This window comes from Glycine max, chromosome 15 (genome assembly GCF_000004515.6).
Source record: "Glycine max cultivar Williams 82 chromosome 15, Glycine_max_v4.0, whole genome shotgun sequence".
Lineage (NCBI taxonomy): Eukaryota > Viridiplantae > Streptophyta > Magnoliopsida > Fabales > Fabaceae > Glycine > Glycine max.
The window spans coordinates 3,980,853-4,007,377 of record NC_038251.2 but is presented as its reverse complement, the minus strand read 5'-3'; the positions used below and the strand labels follow the sequence as shown (position 1 = coordinate 4,007,377).

The 26,525-nt window shown below is 32.7% G+C and overlaps 3 protein-coding genes and 1 pseudogene across 4 annotated transcripts; 2 read left to right on the top strand and 2 right to left on the bottom strand.

Annotated features, from left to right (window-relative positions):
• Window positions 1-4,420: 4,420 nt before the first annotated feature.
• On the top strand, window positions 4,421-12,993 carry LOC100786745 (phosphatidylserine decarboxylase proenzyme 2-like; annotated as a pseudogene).
• A 1,249-nt stretch (window positions 12,994-14,242) lies between these two features.
• LOC100789419 (60S ribosomal protein L44) lies at window positions 14,243-15,245 on the top strand. Its single transcript, XM_003547541.4, has 4 exons — window positions 14,243-14,392; window positions 14,624-14,803; window positions 14,892-14,966; window positions 15,052-15,245. Exons 1-4 carry the CDS (start codon window positions 14,390-14,392, stop codon window positions 15,109-15,111), a joined length of 318 nt encoding a protein of 105 aa, XP_003547589.1. The 5' UTR covers window positions 14,243-14,389; the 3' UTR covers window positions 15,112-15,245.
• Window positions 15,246-16,323: 1,078 nt separating this feature from the next.
• On the bottom strand, window positions 16,324-19,648 carry LOC100812794 (putative clathrin assembly protein At1g03050). Its single transcript, XM_003547024.5, has 3 exons — window positions 19,458-19,648; window positions 18,406-19,120; window positions 16,324-17,796 (listed from the first exon to the last, which is right to left on the bottom strand). The coding sequence occupies exons 2-3, from the start codon at window positions 19,052-19,054 to the stop codon at window positions 16,655-16,657; spliced, it is 1,791 nt and encodes a 596-aa protein (XP_003547072.1). The 5' UTR covers window positions 19,055-19,120; window positions 19,458-19,648; the 3' UTR covers window positions 16,324-16,654.
• Window positions 19,649-21,489: 1,841 nt separating this feature from the next.
• Window positions 21,490-24,751, bottom strand: PRX3 (peroxidase 43). Of its 2 annotated transcripts, NM_001361043.1 has the most exons (4): window positions 24,397-24,751; window positions 24,034-24,216; window positions 23,709-23,871; window positions 21,490-22,047 (listed from the first exon to the last, which is right to left on the bottom strand). In NM_001361043.1, the coding sequence occupies exons 1-4, from the start codon at window positions 24,595-24,597 to the stop codon at window positions 21,623-21,625; spliced, it is 972 nt and encodes a 323-aa protein (NP_001347972.1). In that variant the 5' UTR covers window positions 24,598-24,751; the 3' UTR covers window positions 21,490-21,622. The 2 variants fall into 2 exon arrangements, with proteins under 2 accessions (NP_001347972.1, XP_025981383.1); XM_026125598.2 differs by lacking the exon at window positions 24,034-24,216 and having other exon boundaries at window positions 21,561-22,047; window positions 24,397-24,705.
• Between the last annotated feature and the right edge of the window lie 1,774 nt (window positions 24,752-26,525).

Here is a 26,525-nt window from a genome sequence, read left to right as displayed (position 1 = left end):
TGCTTTTACATTTAAAAACCAATACAAGATAAAAATAGAATGCGATGATACATGAACACGGAATATTTATTTATTTAAATCCATATTTAATTGCACTATTGTAGGAAGATATGGAGAAATTGGAAGCTTAAGACACGTGTTTAAATTATCATTAGTCAACTCACTTCCGCTTTACACAGGATTGTTATACAAATTTATTAATATTAGATGTAATAAGTATTTTACATACCAAAACAAATATTTTTAAATATAATCAGTTAATTAATTAATCAAAAGAAATTTATATTTGGAACATATTAATATTACTCATTGAACTTTGAAGTGACAAAATGACTTAAGTTTTCCAAATTTATATTTGAAACATATTATTAGTATTACTCATTGAATTTAGAAGTGGCAAAATATGACTCTCTTTTTTTTTTTTTTTCAGAAAGTGGCAAAAATGACTTAAGTTAGCTAATACTTGATCAATGAAATGTAAAGCATGAATATTAGATTTGGAACGCGAATTAAATACGAGTCATTTTATTCTCGTTCCAAAGATTTTCTTTCTTTTTGTCGTCGTAGAAGCGATAATGACTTTTTCAGTCACAAGTACCTCTTCTATCACAATATTTGATTATAAAATTCAATTTAAAATATATATATTAAAAACATATGTTAACCATAAATTATAATTTAACCCATTATTATAATTTATGGCTAACATAAAATAAATCCCAATTTCATGAGTAAAGAGACTAGTTAAATTTAATGAAGAGGACATGTCTGAACATTAAAACAAGAAAAAGGGATAAAACTGTTTTTTCAGTATAAATTAACAATTCAAATTCATTAAGTTTTGCAAATTATTTTTTGTATTTTATTAAGACAAATGTTTTCGAATCCTCTAATATTATTTTGGTTTGGGTATCAGAACAACATCACCTGAAGTGATTCTGTTGAGAAATAGAATAATGTTTTTAAGTTACTATCGACACAAAACATAGTAACGTATATTTATATGGGGTTTTCTAACTAATCTATTTAGGATTGATTAAAAAATTAAAAAGAAATTTTTTTGATTTGGAATTATATCCAAGTAAATTTAAAGTCATAGATGATGACATCTTTACGCATATTAATATATATATAAAAAATTCTCTTTCATTTTCTTAATAGTGCTCTTACAACATTAAGTAGAATTTATATATATCACATTTAGTGCCTAAAAAAGAGTTACACCATCATTTAGAACGCGACAAAGTAACATTAAACAATCGAAACCCTGGACAGATGCTAGCTCCAGGTACAAGAAAAAATCATTCTCATAGAATAATGCTAAAATGAAAATTAAAATGCACAAAATTCATGCATGTTGCAAATTTATTGAGATTTCAGATACCGCATAGAAACATTATAGGCTTCATGTCCCTCCAAATCCTTGATTTTGCTTCAGAATCAATCTAACATGCAGCCCATACATACAACATAAATACATAATTTTTTTTACTCAATCCACATTTTCATTAATTAAAAAACAACATAAACATAGAAGATGGTCTTACTATGTGCCTCTCTAGGAGATGGTAATTGACAATTCCTCATGACAATCTAGACAAGTAATTTCCCGTCAAGTAACCGAGAATTAACACAAGACGAATGAAATTCATAAACATACATCTCAAAAAATAATTGAATTGACTCTTCATTCTTAAATTCTTTGGTGCAAATTCATATCCCCACACGAGAGGGGGTAAGACTCTCATGACTAACTCAGCAATATGTGCTGTAGGGGAAAAACGAAATAGTTGTACGTTTTGACAAGGTTTCCTTTGTTTATCCGCCGACTCAACGTCTCCGATTTGAGATTCTCCCTCCAGATATCGAGGAAATACAGAGTATAATAGTATATCCAAGAACTACAACCCAATAGGCGACACAAACGCACATAAATCCCACAATCTGAGATTACCGTAATCACAAGTAGAATCGTAATCATATTAACAAAGAAGCCCATTAGCATCATCTGGGCAATTTCACAATACGACATGGACATTAATTGGGAAATAGTGTATGTATCTAAGCTGGGAATACAAAAGAAACATAAATGTAGGGAGGAGTGAAGAAACTGATTCTATTCTGAATCTTCTGCATGTGAGTTTAGGTTAATTTATATTTGTTTAAAATGATTACAATTTGAAATCTCTTGATAAAGTGATTATTTCCCTTTTTTTTAATGGTTAACTTAGAGTAGATACAAATTATCCTTTTGATTATCCCTATCTTTTTTTTTATCGCTTAACCTTTCTATAACTGGACTAATTTTTTTTTCCTAATAAAATATCTATATTTATTTCTTTATTCATCCATTAATTACGTTTTTAGGGATTATTATTATTATTATTATCTTATATTTATTATTATTTTATTTTCTAAATTGAATTTAAGATTTTTAAAAAAAATTCTCAAATGGTTAAATATAATCTTGTATTACAATATAATTATGTATTATAAATTTAAAATACAATTTATATGTTTAAAAATATAACCTTGTATTATAATATAATTTATATGATTAAAAATATTTTCCCACTATTATATAAATGAGAATAATTGTCTCAGCTGTGAAAAGCTACTCTCTCTCCCTATTTATTTTTTATTTGTTTTAATCATTAAAGAAATATAATACTAATAAAATTTGATAAAAAATTATTTTCGTTAATAATCGAATTTTGACATCATCGGAACGATTCTATCCTAACTCCAACATGTTAATCATTTGTGTCAGATTACTTGATTGACTAACACAAATTATAATTATTTTTTTTAAAACACTTATTAAAGGTCAGACTTTAAGTTATTAAAAAAATATTTTAACATTAATATATTGATTATTCAAGTAAATATATTTAATAGTAATGACCATAGGCAATAAGTATATAGAATGAAATGAATAAAGGCTTATTAAGAACCGGATTCTCCAGCACAATATAGGAAGGAACAGATTTGTGGTCACGAATGTTTTGAAGTTAAAATACACTAGAAGTTGAGAGATCATTATTGGGGTGGAATTATCCAGATTTTTCTTCAGATATGTCCTGTTCTTGATCATGGTTGAAAAATAAAGAAATAAGAAGGAAATGCTTCCTATTATCAATTATTGATTTAAGAATATCATCATTTGGTTCTTTGGATTCTTTGCATGATCATTAAAGAGATCAACCTTCCATCAACTCATCAAGGATATCTTGAAATAGGTGTTTGCTGTTTTATGTTGTAATTTTTTTTTTTGGTGAATTCATTTATGTTGTAATAATATTGGAAATATTTGCTTATATATACTGACTTTATTCCATTGGTTAAAGCTTTGCAATTTTATCATGGCACCAGAGGAGCAAGGCTGTCGAAATCCAAAATAAATATAATTAATTGGGCATAGGTATATCATAATGAAAGCTTCAAATAATCATCAAAATAATATGACATAATTGACATATAATTTCATCTTTTAAACACGTGAGTTAATACAAAAAAAAAACTCTCTTTTGAACTCAATTATAAGAATTTTTTTATTGATTTAAATATACGAAATTTTTAATTACTTTTATCCTATTAATTGATGATATCATCTCAACAATTAAATTGATTGTTTTTATTCTTGATATCAAATGTTATAGAACGACACTTTTTTTAAAAAAAATGCTATTTTTATTTTTGAAGACGGGAAATATGCTCAAGATGCTAGAAATAAATTTCAGCTGGCTAGGGAGAATAACCAAGCGGGTCAAGGGTGGCAAAAACCTTCTCCAGATTTTAATTTCTCAAGTGTAATACTGATGTTGCAATTATCCCCCAAAGTGGTAAACACAGGTTTTGGCTTCTGTATTCCAGATGAATCAGGCTCCTTTCTTCAGGCCAAAATTGGTTGGATCAAGTCAGTTATGGAAGCTGAAGAAGGTGAAGCTTTTGCACTTTTGCGAGTAATGCAATGGATTGCAAACTGATAGTTGATTTGATAGACAAGAAGGAATCCAATTTGTCAAAGAATATATTGAAGGATCGTCCTAGTTTTTGTGTAGCTTTTGCTAACAGAAAGGCCAATAATGCAGCACATACTTTAGCTAGGAAGTCTGTTACTTTTCCTAATCCTTTTATTTCCCATTGTATTTCTCCATGTATTGCTATTATTGCAATGGAAATGATATGAGGTACTTCAGTAAAAAAAAAAATGCTATTTTTGAATGTGACTAGTAGAATTAAATCAAATTAACTAAATTTTTTAATCAGTACAAGTATTAGTTAATTTTGTTTGTATTTAAATTTAACTTATCTTTTAAAAATTTGAAATATTAAAGAATAAAATTGAAAAGAAGAAAGGATAGTGTATGAAATGAAATATGAAAATATCTGAAACTGAAACGATTGAATTGGGTTTGCTTACGTGGAGTGCACTAAGGGAAAAAAGCACATTCAATCGTGTATTGAGTTGATGGTTGAATATTTTGTGAATCCCAGAATGGTCGCCATTGCTGACCAAGCCTCAAGCCCTCAAGCCTCAAGCCTCAAGCCATGGGTCACGAGCACTCCAAGTTGTCGGAAGGAAAAGGATCGCGTCGTGCTCGCTTCAAAGAGCGTTTGCGTCTTCACTTTCGCCGCCGCAGAAGCGGCAATGGCTCTTCTGGTCACAAGCTCCTCAACGCCGATGACTTCGCCGGAATCGCTCTCCTCGCCCTCCTTCGCGTGAGCAGGCACATTACTAATTTTTTTTTTAAAATTAACGCAACTATCTGATTCTTCTACTTCTTAATTTGTTGTAGGCGGAGATGAAGTTCAAGGATAAATGGATTGCGTGCCTTTCTCTCGGAGAACAGACTTTCCGTACCAACACCTCTGACCAGTTAAGCTTTTCTTCGTCTTATCAATCAATCATGTTTCATTGATTCTGTTGTGTTGATTTTGTGTTATTGATGATGGTGCAGCACAGACAAACCACTTTGGAACTCTGTGAGTACTACTTTCAACAGTGACTATGCTTTCCTTTCATTGTTAGTTATTTAGTGACTCAGGGGGGGGGGGGTTGGAAGACGTGCACCATACGTACTTGAAACCTGTTTGAGTAATTGGAACTAGAACAGTGTTTCGTCTATGTGACTCATATTTTCTTCTACAGGAAAATAAACTTCTTTTGGAAAAGAATGGAGCTCATGTTGCAAGAATTTCTGTCTTCGAGGTATGCTCTAAGATTAGGACCTTCTCTTTCAATATGAGTTACCCTCAAACATTTTTTTTTGGGGGAAGATATGCCCCTTTTGTCGGACTAAAATGAATGTTGCTTGTTTTGGATATTTCTGCTGCATTTCAAGGGCATTTTTTTTTTCAATCTATATGAACTAGAAGGGAAAAAAATATGATCACGGTTGAATCCTGATTCTTGTGTATGGAGAAAATTAGGTTGAGAGGGGGCAACCCACCTTTGAGTGCCTTCAGATCCCCGAAGGTGAACAATTGGGGATACTCCTTCCAATCACATGTGTACCCCCCAATATATCTATAATAAAGTTTTTAAACTGTCTTCATTCTGCATCTCCTGTTCCCTAATTTTTTGTGCAATTGTTTTAACTTTAATACTGCATCTAAGTTTAATATTTTCTCTCCCTTAGACCAACAAAATGTCCCGCAATACTCTTGTTGGATACTGTGAGGTTGATCTACTTGAATTTCTGACCAAGGTGAGGAAATTAGAAAACATCAGTATGTCACTGATTTTAGAATTGTTCATTTATTGGTTTGTTCCATGCTGTTTCAGCATTATTAATTTTACACACTTTTGTTGTGAATGATATGATTGTGCAGGACTCTGATTCTGACGTCGAGGTATTCGACCTTTTAGATCCATCAGTGCCTGGAAAAGTGGTTGGCAACATTTCCATTTCATGCACTGTAGAGGTAAATGCCCTATGATATAAATTCTATTGTTGTTTATAATAGGGATTTCTAACAATAGTTAGTACAAACTAACAGGATCCAATTGAAACGGAGAAAGGCTTCGTTAGACGCATTTTATCTATAGTGGTAAGTTTTATCTTCCTCTGTTTTCTGATAACCCTTGCCTAATGTGGGCTTAAATAAAAGACATGATGGTAACACATGGAGTGATGATGTATAATTTCATTCCTGTACATGAGGATACTGATATAGTGATCTGAAACCATATTGTGCCTATGGTTGTTACTGAGTCCTCGTTCCAATATTAACACACATTTTTAACATGTTGTACAAAGTGCTATAGCTGGTTGAATACATATAAGAGTATTTGAAATCTACAAATCAAGGAAAGCGCAACATGTAATTCATTGTTGTCTAGATAATTTAAATATACTGAGCTCATGTCCTCTAATATTTAATATCAACCTGAGAAGTGATGTTTTATGCAGGACTACAATGAAGATGGGATGCTTTCACTTTCTGAATTTTCTGACCTGATTGATGCTTTTGGTAATCAAGTTGCAACCAGCAAGGTTCCTACCTAAGTAGTTATTTTGCACTTCATGTGTTCCTATTACTTTTTATTGTTGAATTATTTGCTTTTTAAATTATCTTTAATTTGTTTTTGTACCTGGATTTGGACTTTGATTCATATTTTCTGTCCTATTTTCAGATTCTATGGTTTATACTTTCTATAAACTAATATCATCTTGAATGTTAAAACTTAGAACCTTGAATTTGGTTATATTGAAGTCCAAATATTCACTACAAGCTGTTGAGGGACTCATGGTTGAAATAATGAATCTTTACCCTGTGAATCTTGAAATGAAGTTACAATATAATATCTAGTTTTATAATTATATGTATACACGCTTTACTCTGTCGTCAATACATTATTTTTCAACAGAAAGAAGAGCTGTTCAAAGCAGCTGACAAAAATGGAGATGGTGTTGTAAGCATGGACGAGTTGGCCTCCCTTCTTACTTTTCATCAAGAACAGTAATGACCCATCTAAATTACAAGATATAAAAGTTTTAATTTTGTATGCCTATTGTTGTCTTTTGCTCGAAGTGCCTCTGTGTTTAGTAATTTAACTGGTATCTCTATATCATTATTTGTGATTTGATGATTTATAATTATAATGTTTGACTTACTTTGAAGTTTGTTCTATTCTTATTTGCTTAGCTAGCTTCTGGTATTGCAGGGAACCATTATTGAATTGCTGTCCTGTGTGTGGTGAGGTTCTTCAGATTTCTGACAAGTTGAACAGCATGATCCACTTAACTCTTTGTTTTGATGAAGGGACTGGTAACCAGGTGATGGCTGGAGGATTCTTGACAGATAAGCAGGCTTCATATGGGTAAATTTCTGCAAGTTTAGGCATTGAATGATAGGGTATGAGAGAGAGCATAAGCTTTATTGACCTAATGGATTATACCCTAGTTTTATGGACTATAGTTATGTAATTTGTATCATAAGAAAATAAAAATCACTTTTGTATAGGTGGTTCTTCAAACTGAGTGAATGGGCGCATTTCTCATCTTACGATGTTGGTATTCGATCTGGATCAAGTGCATCCCATATTCTGGTATACAATATTTTCCACCAATTTCCTTTTCTTTTATTTAACATTCCAATTATATTTATATGATACATCAGACATGAATGTATGCTTCAAGTTATATCAGGATGTACAGGACCTCATGAAATTCCTTCTTAGGTTGCTAATTACTGAGTTTGCCCATTCACATCCACCATAATTAGAAAAAAGGCTTCCAGGCTTATTTACTAACATCTATGATTCCTGGCAGCCTTTTCATGCTATTTTACCAAATATCAAAATTTGTCTTGCACAACATTTTTTAAAGTCTTGAGAATTTGAATTGTATCGGCCTAACATCTCATCAAGGCAGATAAATAGAGATATCCTTAGGGTATGTTTGGATGAAGGAATTGGAATTATAGCTTAGAATTTTAATTTCAATAGCAATGGAAGTAAGGGCAGTGGTTGGGATGTTGTCAGTGAGGGGGAATTGACAATTTTTAGAGTGTTGGTTTATTGGAAATGACTCAAGGTAGTTACTATGTAATTCCATGGAATTGCAATGCAATTAGGATCTAGGCTTCTAATTTTAAAAGAAATTCCAACATAGAAATTAGAAAATACGATCAAATTCCAATTCCAATCTCCAATTCTATGGCTCAATTCTGGTAGTTTTAATCCTGTATTTGTACCTCCTCACCCTCTCAACTTGTTATTTAATATTTATTTATTTCTGACATTAGGTATATGATCGGAAGTCTCAAAGGCTTGTTGAAGAAATAATTGACAAAAAAATTGTATTGTCCATGAGAGCCATTTATCAGTCAAAAATAGGTCTTGGCTTAATGGACATAGGTATGAGTTTTTATTTTATTTTATTTTATTATTATTATTATTGAAAGAAGCTCTTGGCTACAGTTATATTTAGCTTTACCTGTCACCACTCCCTATTGTGGGCTCTGTGGCAATTGCTGAGGTGTTGTTGTTAGTAGAATTAATGCTATGAAAATATTGCTTGCTAAAAACTGCTGTACAGTTATATTTAGCTTTACCTGTCACCATTCCCTATTGTCGGCCTCGTGGCAATTGCTGAGGTGTTGTTAGTAGAATTAATGCTATGAAAATATTGCTTGCTAAAAAATGCTGTACAGATATGTTAGATCTAGCTGACATTTCTTTAAGCTGATTTGGTGCATTATAAGTAGATTACAAATGATGAAAAGTCCAATTAATTATTAGAAAAATATTTATCAAAATGCACCCTTCTGGCATTTGGGTCACACTTCAAACCTGGGCTTTGTAGCCAATATGAGATTCAGAATGGATTTGAATAATTTTTTCCTTCTTTATTGAGTTAGTTTATGTGTTTACATGAGTGAATCTATCATATGCAGGGGTGAAGGAGCTCTTGCAAAGCATTTCTGAAAAGCAGGGAGCACGAATGGATTCACCTGAATCATCTGCAGATATACCAAAATTTATTAGATCTTTTAAGGTGTAACAATGCTTGTTTTATTTCTTTGTGGATTACATACTTTGATTTTGACATATGTAAGTTTGTAGTTGTGTAGTGCTTCTTGATTCTAAGTTTCAACCACTTTTTCATTCATTACTGTGCCTCATATTTCAGCATTGTGGTTTTTTTTTTGGGATGTACTCCTTCTGTTTTTTACTTTAGTTCTTTGTGCTGCACTTGTGTTCCTATAATTACACTTACACCCTTCTTATAAAAGATGTAACTATTGTGTTGTAGGATCAAATCAATTTGGTTGAAGTCAAGTATCCACTGGAACACTTTAAGGTGGGTCAAACTTTGTAACGAGTTTAAGTTGATATGTTATTGATGCATAATTGCTCCTGAACACTCTTTGACCATGTTAGTTATGTAGGATGCTTTGCCTGTTCAATTTGATTATGCTGAATCTAATGGTGTTTCATCATATGCATACAGTCTTATGTCTTAATTTTGATAAAATTAAATATTATATGCTACCAATTTTTTTCAACGAACCTTATCGTTTCTCCTTTGTTTGCTTAAGCTATAGCCATGCTTTTCATTACTGTGACTGTGACCTCCAAACATTCCTGTGGTTTTTTTTTTTGAAAAGCATTCCTGTGGTTAATGGCTTTTATTCCGAATATAATATGTTTGACAATTACAGTGAATATAGCATTGTGTATTATCTTTTTACTTTAGTTATTTTTGAAATCTTCTGTTTACCATAATCCATATGCTTTTGTGGGTTGCATTTTTAATTGATTATGCTTGAGTATTAACTTTTTAAGTTTGTTTTTTCCCAGCCAGTCATGAAACCAACAATTTGAATACTTTTTTTAGTTTTCATACATATGCATGCATTTTATTATATGTATGTCAAACTTCCCTCCACCCTGACCATTTAAGTTACTTCTTGGTTTCAGTTAGATTGTTGTAGAATCCCTACTGCTTTATAGTTGAATATATCTTCTCTATTGATCCCAGCATAACTTGATCGAAGGGGGAACTGAAAGAATTTGTTTTCCATTGAGCTAGCAACGTGCATTTTTTTATTGTACAAGCAATTGGTGTGAACTGTGAAGATGAATGAAATTTCAGGGCAATGCCTGTGCTGAAAAGAATGTAGGACTTTATGATGGTAGTCATTATCTTGTTACATAACACCTATCTTAAATTATGTTCTGGGCAGACGTTCAATGAATTTTTCATACGAGAGTTAAAGCCTGGTTCAAGACCAATTGCTTCTGCTGAACGTGATGACATTGCTGTATGTGCTGCGGATTGCCGTCTTACGGCGTTTAAATCAGTTGATGATAGTACAAGATTCTGGATCAAGGTATTTTTTTTTTTCTTTCTTACAATTCTTAATTGAATATGGAAGGCTTCTAATCTCAAAAAAGCTGTTTTTTACAATATATGATAATCAAATTTTGAAATCTGCATTTAAGACATTTATCAGACAGAATCTGGAAACTGTTTCTGATTTTCAGGTTGGACTTGAATAAAAATGATACAATTATGACTTTACTCATTGAACTTGGGCCTGTTTGACTCACCTTACTTTAGGACAGAGGTGTGGGGGGAGGAAATGGTTTTGCAATTAGGAGATTATGATCTGAGGTTTGTATTTGTGATGTTGCTGTTTTGCATGAGTTCAAGCTTGATAGGTAACATATGAAACAATTTAGATGCTTAAACAATTTCTTTTTTGGTGCAAGCCGGTTGAACAATTCTTAATGATGAAATGACCATACTGTTTGTGGTAACTAGTAGCTACTACTATGTTCACTCATTTTATTTCCAAGAGGTTATAAATTATAACTTAATGATATAAAATTAAGCTAAGCCCATTGATGAAATTATTGCCAGCTAAGGAAAATTAGATTCCCTAAAATATCGGAATATATCTCATTCTCTTCTCCTTTAATCTTTTCAACTTTATTTATGTATGCCAACTGAAGTGCTTTTGGGATTATTTGTTGTTACTTTTAGGGTTGAAGGTTTTCAGTTCAAGGTCTTTTAGGGAAAGAAATGTGTTCCAGTGCTTTTGTTGATGGAACAATGGTGATTTTTCGTTTGGCACCACAGGTATTTGTTGCTCTCTTTCAATGTCATTTTAATTTTGTATATAATTTGATTTCAAATTTTAATTTTAACATATATTTGTTGCAGGATTATCACCGTTTCCATTTTCCAGTATCAGGAATTTTTGAGCAATCTGTAGATATCCCTGGATGCTTGTATACTGTATGTGTAATAATAACTTGAGGGAAATGATATGTCATATATATTGTCTATTTTCTTCTGTTAATTCTCAGTTGTGTTTCCCCCCCTATCGTGTTCTACTCCTCAGGTGAATCCCATTGCTGTAAATAGTAAGTACTGTAATGTCTTCACGGAGAACAAGAGAGTTATTTCAAGAATTTCAACTGTAGATTTTGGAAAGGTTAGTCATTGCAATTAATTTGTGTCTGAATTCTTGAGTTCGGGACTATATCCTGCTGAAATTTATGCCACATGTTTATGAAATGATATGAGTTACCTATAATTTATTGCCATTTTAGCTTATAGTTGTAGACATGTATTAACCATTATCTTATAATTTGGATTCAGGTGGCATTTGTTGCAATAGGAGCTACAATGGTTGGTAGCATTACTTTTACAAAGAAAAAGGGCGATTATGTTAAGAAGGGAGATGAGGTTTGGCAAGTTACAGTTGATTATCGTTTTTCCTATCTTATATGTTGCCTTTGTTTCTAAGTGGAATTTGTTTGTTTAATTTACAGTTTGGATATTTCTCATTTGGTGGAAGCACCGTAATTTGCGTTTTTGAAAAGGTATGTATTTCAGTTGGTTATCTTTATTTTTTAAGTAATTCTTTAGTCCTATTGTAAGAATGTTGGATATGGTCCTGTTCCTGATATTGCTGACCTTGATTTATATGTTTGGTACGATCTATCCACGGGGCACCTATAATTGATGCCAAATCACAAAACTAATATGTTTTACCTTTTAAAATTGTAAAAAGAAGCCTTTATTGAGTAGAATTAAAATATTTTACTTGAATCTATAAGTATAAACTATTTATATAAAGGCCAAGCTTTACAATGTGATATTGAGATTGACGGGGATGTCGCAAATGATTCTTTAAAATTCAATTTTTGATAGGATTGTACAAAATGAAGATGGAGTTGATGAGTTCAAGCTTACTATACACGGTTTCATTGAATTTTTTTAATTTTTGATTGCTTAATAGTTCAACTAATAAATAGATAAATAAATAAGAAAACATAAACCTAACAGCAGGATGTAGAGAGGGAAATATCTTGCTTTTAAACTCACATTTTTAGCAGCTGAAAATATATTTGCATATAGAATCAGTTAATTCAGTTCGAATCAATTGTGAAAAATTCTTCAAAAATATTAACTTTTTACAAATATTAATTAAGAAAACGACATTACTGAAGTGCACTATTTCTTTAAGTTATAGTTTTTTTAATGCAACAAATATACAATTGATTTTAATGAGTATATTTTTTCGAGTAAAGTAGTCAAGTTTATTTCCATTTTAAAAACTTCATCTTTAGTGAGCTTTAGATTTCGATTGAGATTGGAATATATGAACCCAGTGAAATCCATTTTTTTTTTTTTTTGCTATGCAGAATTCAATTGCAATTGATGAAGACCTTTTAGCAAATAGCGCCAGATCACTGGAGACCTTGGTTTCTGTAGGGATGAGATTGGGTGTCTCCACGAGGAAATTGTCTTGATATCTAGGAAATGTTGAAATTAAACTCTAATTTCTTTTAATCATGAATCATAGGCTAATCATGGGAGATGTTTTCCCGATTTGTAAAGTGAACCTTTTTCAACATTATTGTATGGTATTTACTCTAGCTGGCTCTATGTTAACTTAGAATTCTCCGGTTTGATCTATTTAGAAAAATCTGGGATATGCTTAAGCTATATAGAAATCCAATCTTCATATAAGGAGTAATGATGCCTGAGCAAACTTACAACCACCCGGCCCCCATCGCATATTTCCATCAAGTAGTGTAGGCATGAACATATTTGCGTGTCATTGCATAACCTCATTATAACTTGTTTAATGATTATAATTTTAGATTGAATATATCATCCACATGGGTGACATAAATAGAAGCAATTTGCATCTTTGACATTTGCTTAGTTTTTGGTGATTATTCTGTTGGTCATATCATTTGTTTTACTTCCTAAAGTAGTTGAGGATCTGAGATCTCAAAGAACGGCTTCTGAAATGATATTGTGAACATATCATGGCATTGTAAATTTAACCATTTTCAAATTTAATTTGCTTTATCACTTTCAAACTTTTCCTTTATATATATATTCCCTTTCTCTAAAGTCATTTTTATTGGACCTAAATTTGGGGTCAATGGTCAAAACCTGGGCTTATTAGTAAAACTACAATGTATCACTATTTTTTTATCCGATATCTATTTTTTTTTTTTTGCACTGTTTAATTTATTTACTGAACATTACATTATATAGTCTCAATTAACTTAGTTAACCTAATTTATCTGTACCTGTTTTTATTTAATTTTGCTTATACAAATTCTAAAAGTAATTATTTATGAACTCATGCAAAATTTATTAAAGAAAACACTTGAACAGAAAATAAGCATTCTCCCTATAAAAAAAGGATAAAAAAAATAAAGAATGTTAATGTGTTACTAATGAAATAAAATCAAATATAAAACTGATTAAGGGACAGATTTCAAACTATGGAGCAATTAGTCCCTATGCTATTCACTTGGTTGATTACGTTATAAGGAAGCAGCTGGATAAGCATATTTGGATTTATGAAAAAGAACTTATGTATGGTAAGAATTTATGTGAGTTTACGTAGAATGCATCGATGGTATAAAAGTTTTTATATTGTCAATCAATAAAAATAAAAAAAATTTATGTATGCTAATGTTGCTGATTTTTATAATAATTATTTAAAAAAATATATTTGTGATAATTTTATATTATTTGATGGTGTAAAAAAAATATTATCCTAACAATGCATAATATTAAACTCAAAAAATATATATACAAGATCTACAATAGAAAAACTAATACATCTATTTAGTATGAACTTTTTTAGGACTTAAAAGAAGTACTATTAACAAGGATCTATTGTAACTTGAGTGGATAAAAAGGGGCGTTGGATAAAATTGGGCCTTATTAGTAATTTTTGAATAAAAGAAAGCCCGGTCCAGTCCAGCCTCGTTTGCCTCCGTGTAACCCTAATTCCCAAAGCCATTAAAACGCATTGCATTGTCATTCGTTGCCTCATTTTCGCGGCGCACAGCAGAACTCTGCTTCTTCGGATTCCGATCGCACGCGCCGTCACCATGGTAACCTTCTCTTCCACTGTTATTCATCCGCAATGGTTAACATTGTTATCACCATCTCATCTACCCTAGGCTTTGTATCTGGAGTTCAATTGAATTTTGCTAAAGCCCTAACTAGCTAGCTAGCTAAGTGAATTAGGTTTGATTGAATTGGTTATTGGTTATTTGGTCATGGTTGCTATGCTGGAAAATGTTAAAATGCTTTTTTCTTTTGTTGTTGTGAATAATAAATAGGTGAACGTTCCGAAAACAAAGAAGACATACTGCAAGAGTAAGGAGTGCAGGAAGCACACGCTGCACAAGGTTACCCAATACAAGAAGGGTAAGGATAGCATTGCTGCCCAAGGAAAACGCCGTTATGATCGCAAACAATCCGGTTATGGTGGACAAACTAAGCCCGTCTTCCACAAGAAGGTTCGTTGGTTAAATATTTCGTTATAAGTGCATAGGAATTAGGATCTTTTTTTTTTTGCTGACAAAAATATATTTTTATTTAAAATAGGCTAAAACCACCAAGAAGATTGTTCTGAGGTTGCAATGCCAGGGTTGCAAGCATGTCTCCCAACACGCTATTAAGGTTAGTATATGGAAAGCAATGGATGCTTTTTTGGTTCCATGTGGTGTGTGGCTAATGGTTGTTAGTTCCTGTCTATGTTGTGCAGAGGTGCAAGCACTTTGAGATTGGTGGTGACAAGAAGGGCAAGGGAACATCACTCTTCTAGTTTGAGAATTAGGATTTAGAGCTTTATGTTTCAGCAATGTTGGAATGTTTTGTTTCTCTCTGGATTTTTTCTGCTAGTTATATTTTATTATTTTGCAACACCTTGTTATTGAGAAATTAAAACTATTTTGCTCATTTCATCGATTGCAATCTCTATCTATTTTTTATACTTTTGATACTACTACTATTCTGTTGCTTGGGTCAGTATCAGCTGCTCTCGGTTTACATGAAAAATCCCCTTTCGGGTGTAGTAGATTTTTATATTTTTTATAATGGATAGTAATTTTATAGTAGTACTACAATAAATAAAAATATTTGGCATTTTATGATAGAATCTGTTTGTTCAGGTTCAACTTCTGAAGAAAAAAATTGAAGTATATTTCTGATTTGATGTTGCAATTCTCATGGAAATCGCTTATTTGGGATGTAGAGATTGCCTTTATTCCTCTTTTGCTTTCGTATAAAGATGTCTTCTTGTAAAGTTTGGGACACTCGGGGATTGCTAATATTTTCTTTTTCTTGTGAATGTTTTAAAGCAATTCTTATTAACTCGTAATAGGTGGTTTTCCTTATTCCCTCACGTTCTAAAGTATCAACAATTCTAAAATATTGGTATTATTATTTTAACACTATTATAATATACTAAAATTTGTTGAATGTGTCTCACAATTTTCATAACACCTGCAACTGTCGTCTGTTAAACAGACCATAGCAAGAAACCAAAGAAGGTCCTTATTTTTGTAACAATCCCGCTCACTAAATATTTTTTTCTTCAAACATTTTTAATTTGTGTTGTCAAATAATTTGTAATTTATATTCAATATTTTTAATGGTCTAATGTTTTTTTTAGATTTGTATTTTTTATAGAGAATAAAAAAATTGTCAAAAATAGAAGGAAAAGTTGACCCAGAAAAGTTTAGTAAGTCAAAATTTCTAGAGTTTTTTTTGTCACAATTTTTAGTGTTTGTTGTTGTGTTAGTGTGTGCATTGTGATGTGATAAATTTTGTGATTTAATTATTTAATGTTATTTATTTTGTGACAGTAAAAAATCATAAAGAATTATGCAAGCAACCTTTTTTTAAAAGTATTCAAATACAATCACTTAAGACACTAAAAATGCACTTACAAATGATTTTAAATTGAAATGTAATAACGGATAAAAAAAATCTAATATATAATATGTTAACATTAATTAGATACATGGATCAAATTTAACTAATCTAATAAAAAAAGAACTCTTAATAGTAATTTCCTTTTTTTTTTGGGTGAATTAATAGAAATCTACTTTTAGTATAGAGGGAAAAGTAAAGACGGTAGTTTCTTATGATTTGTGCGAACGGGAAGATAGTGCGAACAAATCATTACTTCATTAGCGACTACTTGCTTTCTGAAGTGGGCAAAGAAAGACAACAATACCATTAGAATTTTGTGAATGGTATTGGCATTATTAATCTTTAATTTCATACTCTAATAAAAAAGATTGAAAACAAGTGTTTCTAATGGGGCGGGTAAGCCCCTCAAAATAAGGAAAAACCTTTCCTAGTTAACGATAATAGTTGCCATAGTTTTGTGGATAACCTCCTGTGTAAGAATTGTTATTATTGTTGTTGTTAGAGTGTAATTTTGCAAGTGCTGCTTGTCCTTGCATGCCATCCTTTGCATATTGCTGCCACATCATCTGTTCTTCAACCAAAAACCTCTGTTTCTTCTCCATCTCTGACATTTGCACGTAAGAAGGAGGTGCCACAGCCAATGAAGCTGCAAATGGATCTGAACTAATAGAATCACTACCACTCCTTGATGTTGGTGGAGCTGGCAGTGCAAGCATTGAAGGTCTTCCAGCTGAACCAAGTGCCACACTACTAGCACTTCCACTCACCCCGTACCCTTGTCCTTGCATGGCTGCATTCACTTCTCCTTGTTTATACATGCCATCCAACAACAATGTATCAAAGCCACCACCATATGTTGGCTTTTGGTTGGACAAGTTGGTTGCTGATTGCACCAGTGTTGTTTCCCAATCTGCTGCTCCTTCATCAAATGCGTGCCACGGAAGTGCTTGTGTGGCACCTGTTGCTGCTTCTGGTACTGCTCCATCAAACAAAGCCAATGCTAGTTTCTCCCCATGTTCTTCACTTGTCATCATATCATCGCCTAAATTCAACAAATCTCCCTCTGTCTGCACAACTTTTCCTTCCTTTGGCTCCTCCTTCACTTCTTCAACCGCTTCCTCGTTGATTTCCTCTGGTGGTGGTGGTAGTGCATTGGTTGCATTAACATCCTCTTCCGGTTCTGGTTCCGGTTCCGGTTCGTAAGCTACTTCTTCTTCTTGGGTCTTATATTCTATTGCTTCAAGTTTGTTGCTTTGTGCTAAGGCGGACTTGTCCTTGATAAACTCTTCCATGACCTCTAACTTCTTAAGTGTGACCCTTTCAATCTCAGGGTACTCAGAAGAGCGTGCAATTCCAATGCTCTTGGACCATCCAAAAAAGAGGTCTAGCTCATCAAACTGCTTTCCAACACGGCAGAAAATGTCATACACCTTAACACAGTCTGACACTTCCATGTCAGGGAAGCGATCAATTAAGATACTAAGTATTTCTGATATATCATAATATATCCTAAAACTCTCCTTCACAATCGGGTAGAGAGCCACTATCACAATTCGATGGTTCTTTGCACCTCCTGTTGCATTCAAATAAATAACCATGAGATAAATTGCCTTTATATGTGCATGTAAAGTGTAGACAATAAGAGAAATGATAATCACACTCTCTCTTGTACTTTCTTTCTAAGATTATGATTGATTAAAATTTATTGAAAATTATTATTTTTGATAGATTTTGCTTCTTATTTAATTATTTTTTCTCCTGATTTTATTAAATAAAAAATAAAATCTATCAAAATTGATAATTTTCAATAAATTATAACCAATCATAGAAAATTATTTTTAGAGAAAATACTGTTAACATTTCTCAAATAATAATTAGAAAAATTGAGATTGTCATTCATCACAGTGAAACAAGGACGTGAGGTGATTAATTTACATACATGAATGAGAATATTTGATTAAATAAAAATGTTTAATCAAGATGAAAGATAATAAATGATGCATTTTGAGTGATAAAAAAGGTATCGACAAACTAAAATGCAATTCCATAGATGCTTTCAGCGGTGTTCTCTGATAGAAATGAGAGTTTCATTTGAGTAATACATGTAGTAAAAGTTTGTATTAAAGATCAACATTGATTAGTGAGATGAAATTGTAATTCTGATAGGAAAGTAATTACAAACCTGTGGGGCGGCAAGCTAAAAAGCGCTCAAGCAGCAATTGCAAATGCTGCATTTTGGAAAAGATTTGGTCTAACTTCATGTCACGCACTGGTGTGGATCTCACAATGATTTCCTTTTCTCTTTCCCTTTCCTCCTCATCTTCATCTAAACCATACATGCTGCGCATTCCACGCCGGCTTTGCATCTTGTACTCAAGCCTTTCGTCTAGATACAATGCATATGTTCGCACAAATGCAGAGAAGTCCCAAGAATCAGATTTTGAGTTGTCACGAAAATCAGACATGTTGAGAAGGCGAGTCCCGCGTCGAGTTGAAAAGAAAATTTCCTGCTCATAGGCAGGATCACCTTCTAATAGCAACCTTTGAATCAAAACAAGTGTTTTCAAAGCCACTGTCCAGCTCTTTGTCTTGTTGAGACGCCTTGTGAGGGTATTAACACATGCACTGATGAATGCTCGAGAGTAACATGTTAGGCTCAGAATTTCCCTTATGTGCTTCTCTTCTGCTGGGTATTCATCGTGCCTTGTTGCCTTCACAATCGCCACATCAAGGTCAGCAACTGAGGTGCTGCTTCCCACCTTCGCTAGGCTTATGCTTGTTTGATCCTTCACTGCCCCAAGGGCTCTTCTGAATTTAGAGCTTGGAGCCATGCTTTCTCTACCTAGATTTTCTTCCAAACTTGCTTAATCTATATCACCCCATCAATTTACTACTCCCTGCAAATTTATTAAATTAGTTTCTCAAGTGTCTTAATATTAACATAGTATTTCAAATATGATAAGCTTTGATTTAAAAACAATAATAAATGTAAAAGACCGCCAGAATTTATACTTCTACCGGCATTAGTTTAATTGAAGGAAAGAATTAAATTGGTGTATTTTAAAAAATTTAAAGAACAAATTAAATCTTTTAAAATGATTTGAATGATAGTTAAATCCTTTCAAATATGACAAGTTTTGAATTAAATCTATGAAGGTATTTATAAGAAACACAAAATAAATCTGAATAGAAAAGTGTTATATAGTAAGGGATGATGGAAAAGGGGGACCCTACCTGCTTGAAGAGGACCAGAGGCAGTAATTAAGATTTCTGAACTGATAATTATTGTGGCACAAGCACTAATGTTCATGAATTTCTTTGCACATTTAAAGTGCATTTTATGTTTAATGCCAGATGTTTAGAGGGAAATGAAAAAAAAAAAAAAAGGATGAGGAAGGAAAAGAGAGATAGTTGATTCTATCCATCCTTTGATTCCTCTTCCCTTTCTTCTGTTGCTGTATCGGGCAAGCATTACAACCCAAGCTCAAATTGGCTATGCACTGTCCCTTTTCGTTGGCTAAAAACGTGGGAACCAAAGGATATAATTACCCATTAGAAATCATTTTGGCTATAATGATCGATGACAATCTTGGCTTTGCCATATTTGGTAGGAGAAATGTTTAGCTTGGATTTTCTCATCACTATTTGACTTTGACCTTTTCAAAGGCAACGTAACGTGACCACAAAACTTTTCCAACCACGAGAGAATGCTAAAATTTCCCACTTTTTAAATTAAGATTTTTCACATCGAATTGTTTAATCATGTTAAATATCAACTTGACCAACATAAGTTTTTTAATCACGAGTGAAAAAGGCTATTTCTCACATCATATATTCATATTCAACCGACTTTGGCAAGCTTAATTTGTCACTACGAGGAAGTCAACCAAAAGGAATGAGCAAATCAGAAAATTTATCGAGGTACCCACATGTGCTCGAACCTTCTAATGATACACTCTTTAATTCCTCAATTATCTCAATTTTTAAAAATTGTTAAGAACATTACTTATATAAACACTGATGCTCCAACAATAAAAATTATATAACTGATTCTTGAATTTAAGAATTTCATAAATAACTCCCAAGGAAGATGCTCTAACACATTCAAACCGAACATGATAAAAATTGACGAGTTTTGCCAAACCAAACAAGCCACGGGTGTGGGACTTTGCATATTTGTTCATTAACTTATTGTTCATTTGGGGTACTTGTGAGTTTTTATGGTTTTCAAATATAATTTTTAAAATAAAATGTGTTTAATAAAAATGAATGTGAAATAGTTTTTAAATTATTTTTAAAATACTTTTATACTCATTTTCAAAATCAAGAAAAAAATTTATAAACTTGATTTTTAGTTTAAAAAAATACATTTTTTATATTTGACAATGACATTTTTTGCTGTTACCACCATCACCATCCTCATTGTCAACGCCGCCACCATCACCGATATCAACTTCATCATCGCCATCACCTACACCAATGTCATCATTATCATCATTATCATTACAATAATTGGTTGTCACCATCACCACCATCATCGTCACTGACATCATCATTATTATCAACATTGTTATGACTACCATCAATGTTACTTTCACTATCATCATCATTATCACCACCACCGTCAGCATCACCACAATCATCACCAATGTCGTCGCCACTGACATTACTACCACCATAACCACCACCACCATTAATGTCATCGTCGCCACTACCGCAACCATCATTGTTGTCACAACCACCACTACCACTGCCACAATGTCACTACTTACTGCCACCACCTCCCCATCATCATTACTATCATCATCATCGTCACTGACACCAGTGACATTGCGACAACCACCACTAATATTATCTCTGTCATTGCTACCACCACCATCACTGGTTGTCACCATCAACACCACTACCACCACCACATCATCAATGTTATTACCCTCGATTCATCATCATCATCATCAATGTCACTTCCACCATTACCACTATTGTCACTATCGTCATTGACACCACGACCAGTCGATCACCAATGGTTTCTCTACCATCATCACTACTAGTATCATTATTATCATCATTGTCATCACCACCACACAAAAAAACATTCTTAAATTAATTTTAATATGATATAAAACTTTTAAAATGAGTTTATTTAAAATTAGTCTTATTTTAAAAACTGATTTAAAAGTTTTTTTAAACTAAAACTAAAAATTTATTATTACTTTTAAAAATTTTGAAGCTCAAAACTAAAAACTACCTCAAATAACACCTTAACGAGTTGGATTATACAATAACAATAGGTATAATGAAGTAAAAATAAATAGCAGAAGACTTCCACCCAAAAAATAACATATCTAGAAGCCATACATTTTTATTATGACCAATTGATCATTAATTGCATATTTACTTCAATTAAAAGCTGAACACACGCGCCTAATCTCTCCAAGGAAACCTGTCTTGACACCAATTTGGCCCATTTTCACAACTGACTCAACAAAATCAGCTTCAAAAGAAGGCCCAAACATTGGACTGAAGGGAGAAACGTAGGAGTCAATGACATTCTTGGTGGCTATGTCATCATTGAGTCTGGCATCAGATTCTAGCACAGCAAAACCTTCCCTTATGTTCTTCAAAATGTTTATGTCAAATTTCTGCTCACTCCCTTCATCAATAGCTAGGCGAATATTAACATCTCCATTCTGAGGGCACCTTGCCTTTAGCCGAGGGAGGAAGTTTTGTCTAATTGCTGGGTCTGATCCCTCACCACTTGGGAAAAAGTTGTACAGTCTTCTGGTCATAAAGAAGCACGCTGTGGTTCCAATTGTATGTGCACCTAACATTATTTTAAAAATGAATAAAATATTACAATATTACAAGTAAATAATTCTAAACTTTCATAGTCATCACCAGTTTAGTTTAATAGTATACTTTTCGTGACACATGGATGTTTGGAAAACCGATGCCAAGGCCCCGAACCCATATTAGATCCAAAAGTATGTCTTTTAATATTTCTTACTTTTGAAAACGTAAACTGGATTGTGGTACCGGCAACCCAAACACATTCTAACTGAGTTGTCATGTAGATCATAATATATATACTTGACAAGTTGCGTGAGACATTGCTAACAAAAAAAAAATTAACTCTATAGTTAATGAATAAATTTTTCCTTATTATAATATAAAGTAAAGACTAATTACTAGTATTTTCAATTTGAGAAACCAAATTATTGTCTCACTCTGTTAATAACATTAAGTAGCTAGTATATTTTCTTTAGTTACCCGAAAAAAAAGCCCGTTTTCTTTACTTGCTCATATTACTCTAGCTTATATTTGTCACTGTCGTGAGCGTCACCCAGCTATTTTCCCAGAAATCCAGTAAATAGGTTCTCAAGTAATCAGAAAGTATAAAATAATAAATATATAAAGAGAATCGGACAAACAAGCAAACTGATCTCTATCAATATCAATTAATATGGATTACAACTGTAACGTTGCATGTGCACCATTTGTAATATAAGAACTGCCATCTGCATGCCACGATTTTGCGTTCGGTTTGATACGAAAGTTTAGGCAGTCAATGAATTAGGTGAAACCAAACCAATGAAACGAAAGCTAGCACACAGAGAAATACAGCTCAAAGGGGAGCCTATTGTTACAATTACAATTTTTTATTAGTAAAATTAAATACTCCACTTATATTTTAGCAATCTTATTTTTCATTATTAATAAACAACATACTACAACTGATCGAATTTGATACACAATGACATGAATCAAATCAAAGTTCTCTCACACGCATCATTAAATATTAATAATTAATATACACATCTACTAGGTGATAGATCCTTTTAGCAAACATTATCCTAAATGGATGGATGGAACATATGGCACTGTTCAGAATCCTAGGTACTAAGACCCCTATTGCTTTATAATTTTATTAATAAATAAAAAAGGTAGTTGTTATGTCAACGTTTCTTGAATCCGGAAAAATTGTCAAAATCGAAGAGATATTGTTAAAATTTGATGATCTCATATCCTATATTTAAACAAAAGGATATCCTATTCATAAAACAAATTCATACAACAATTTATTTATTTATTTTTATCTTTTTCATCACACTCATCTTATCTCACACTTTCTCTTTCTTCTTATCTTACTTCTGTCTTTCTCTGTTATAAAAGTAATATAAATTTATTGTATAATTAGAATTTCTCTACGAATAATTCCCAGGACTTCACCATCTATTTTCCAAATTGGGAACAGAACTCCTTCACTTGCTTTCATTGTATTCTAAAGCGGAGTGTAGCAGTTATATCATATATTTGGTAATTTAGCTATTGCATGTCTAATGTCTTGTAATGGCCAAGGTTCATATTACTTTTCCTCCTCAACAACCATGATCTCACCTATTCAGCATGACAAAGATGTATGTGCTTTTGTTTGTGTTCGGGGGCTGTGTGTGTGTGTGTGAAAGAGAGAGAGAGAGAGAGTACCACTAAGAAGAACAAGGTCTTTCACTGTGAGACCTTTGTTGAGAAACTTGGTCTTGAGTAGCTCAATCGAATCACTAACATCTGGCATGTCATCTGCAAGCGAAAGATTGGAAACCAACCCATCTCTCCTCCCTGTTGGAACTTGATATGCTGGCCCATTTGCCTGCATGCATGTACATAAAATAAAATTTCATCCTAACACTTTCAAACATAAACATAAACATATATTGTGTAGAATCTTACGTAACTTTTTTTAAGAGATATAGAAAAATATGAGCAACAAGAGAAAAAGCATGAATTAACTAATAATGAAGTTAGTTAGGACCATGACTACAGCGTCTCTGGCTGCCAAAGCCACTATGTCTGCACAAGAAACCAAGCCGGGGCAAGAGCCTTCCAATTGTGCCTTTGCTCTTTCTATCACTTCAAACCCTCTAACCCCCTGATGTCCAAATGCATGTCTCTCCGATTGTGGACCATTCTCAATCAGAATTGAACCATCACATCCCTGATCCAATCCATATGTATCACCAAATAGAAACAAAAAAGGATGAAAAAGAAACATCAACGTACACACACACACACACACACATATATATATATATATATATATAACACAAGCTAGCTATACAATAAATATTATTAATATACATGCATAGAGAGAGAGAGAGACAGAGAGCTCAATTACCTGAGCAAAGCAATCGTGAAAATGAAGTCTGAGTAAGACAGCCGCCATATTGGGGTCAGAGAGAACGGCGTCTCTAACAACGGCACGGATAATGGAGTCAACTTGAGGACATGTGTTGGAGTAGAAACCTACTTGAAGCTGACTCTCGGAACTCCCCATTAAGAATGAGAAGAATAAGAGAGACAAAACAAAGAGCGCCATTACTACTATGCAAGTATGCAACGGTATATGAAATACACCAAAGAGCACACTAACATATATATAATATACTAATAGGTATATGTCTACTCTACACAAACGGTAATTTTAAAATGATGCTAGTGTAGAGGAAGAAAAGGGGAAGGGTGAACAGTACAGTACTTATCAAGCTGGTGGGGCTGAAATAAATACACAGTAATTCAGATTGCAGACGGCAACTTGCCAATTTAGTTGGCAACGTGTCAAGCATGAGTGCATGACACTTGTGATGTCTTTTTTTTTTACTCTTCTTCTCTTTTCTAATGTAGTGTTTGGCAAAGTAAAATAAAAAGAATGAAATGAAAAATAAATTGACATAGAAATTTTTGAATTAAAATAAAATATCAAAGTGTAAATTGCTTTTTTCGTTATGTTTCAACTCAAGAGAACGGCTCCTAAATCAATTTTGCATGGTCTTCATTTCTCTTTTTTATCAAGAACTGCGTGAGTCAGCTGCACGCACTTCAACCTCTATAACCAATTATAATTTTTATTATTTTTTGGAAAAATTAGGTGTAATAATTTAGATATTTGTAATATTTAAAATTAGTAGAGTTTTTCTTCAACAATCCGCGTAATAAAAGTCAAAATTAAGCTTCATTAAGTATTAGTCTACTTTAAGACACTTTCTATTTTATTTTTCTTAAAATACATGTAAGCAGAGTTTCTAATTTTAGACATGTAATCAATGCCATTTATGAGAAGCTGAAAATATTACGAGGGTGATGAGTCGAATCAACGTCAATATACATATAGACCATCTTTATGCCCCTTTAATTAATGTTATGGAGTCTTGGTAAGTGCCACTTTCCTAAACAAATTGAATACGTCTTAGTTGCTCGATTCTAATTACTGGATATAGAGAAGACTGCGTGATATATACAGCCCTCCTTATCCCTTTATCACACCAAGATCAGGCAATGGGTATTTATCTTAGACTTTCTGACCTGTAGGGCAAGCCAAGTAGTTTGTCCAGCACTTGCATGCACGTTATTTTATGGCCTATCTTATACTCAATTAGTTTTGTGTCAGGGTTAAGAACTTGCACGTGTTAGAGTTGTCTCTTCAAAGTATTATTTCCCGAAGTCCTATGTAGGCATAAATGTAGTTCAGCATAAAGTTGCTATTTCCTCACACGACATAATGATAGAGGCTTCATAAATCATAATATTATGGGTTTAATTAAGTACTATATCTTTGTTCTTCTTTATCAGAATTAAGTACTGCTAGTTGAGCTGGTATAATTGAGATGTGGTAAGTGGAATGCAGTAACGTTGATATCAATGTGTACACATATACTAGTATGTTATTTGCATTTTATTCTTGCAAGGAGTTGTTACCGAAATGATACACTTTTCACCCTAAATTCAATGTTCGTGAAACTTTTTTCATAACCGAACGAAGACAAGCGCGCTGGTTTTTTTCGACCGTCAATATGCGATTCATTCGAGTATCATTTGGGTTTTGTTAATGTGTTCTAATTTGCCAAAATTATAAAAAAAAAAACATTAAATGTGTTTAATTGTGTCATCCTTTAATTAATTTGCTGTAGCCTCTTGTCATTTTTTACTTTACCACCTAGATCAGGTTGCTTTTGATGGGATCGATGGTCTAGAAATTAAGAAAACTAAGTAAGTTGGCATTCTAATATTAGGATACTTTTTCTAGTTAGTTACTGTCTTTTAATGTCATTTTACTTTAATTGCCTAAGCTAAGCTAAGATGATGCCACTGGTTTATGGTAGTTTAATTCGGGTCACTGGTTTTTGGTTGTTTTATCTTTTCGTTATTCCCTACCGTGAGGAAGAACCAACATATGCCACAACCGACCAATACAGGAAAAGAGAAGCATTCCGTTGCAATCAGAATGAAAATTTCTAAAAGTTGAAAATA

What these genes read in the sequence shown, in the direction of transcription:
- LOC100789419 (XM_003547541.4), top strand. An exon ending in AGCCCGTCTTCCACAAGAAG is followed by an intron (nt 14,804 to 14,891) that starts GTTCGTTGGTTA and finishes TATTTAAAATAG; the next exon opens with GCTAAAACCACCAAGAAGAT. An exon ending in TCTCCCAACACGCTATTAAG is followed by an intron (nt 14,967 to 15,051) that starts GTTAGTATATGG and finishes TATGTTGTGCAG; the next exon opens with AGGTGCAAGCACTTTGAGAT.
- LOC100812794 (XM_003547024.5), bottom strand. Translation starts at nt 19,054, where the DNA reads ATGGCTCCAAGCTCTAAATTCAGAAGAGCCCTTGGGGCAGTGAAGGAT. An exon ending in TTTAGCTTGCCGCCCCACAG is followed by an intron (nt 17,797 to 18,405) that starts GTTTGTAATTAC and finishes TGAATGCAACAG; the next exon opens with GAGGTGCAAAGAACCATCGA.
- PRX3 (NM_001361043.1), bottom strand. Translation starts at nt 24,597, where the DNA reads ATGGCGCTCTTTGTTTTGTCTCTCTTATTCTTCTCATTCTTAATGGGG. An exon ending in TTCACGATTGCTTTGCTCAG is followed by an intron (nt 24,217 to 24,396) that starts GTAATTGAGCTC and finishes GGATTGGATCAG; the next exon opens with GGATGTGATGGTTCAATTCT. An exon ending in CCAGAGACGCTGTAGTCATG is followed by an intron (nt 23,872 to 24,033) that starts GTCCTAACTAAC and finishes ACATGCATGCAG; the next exon opens with GCAAATGGGCCAGCATATCA.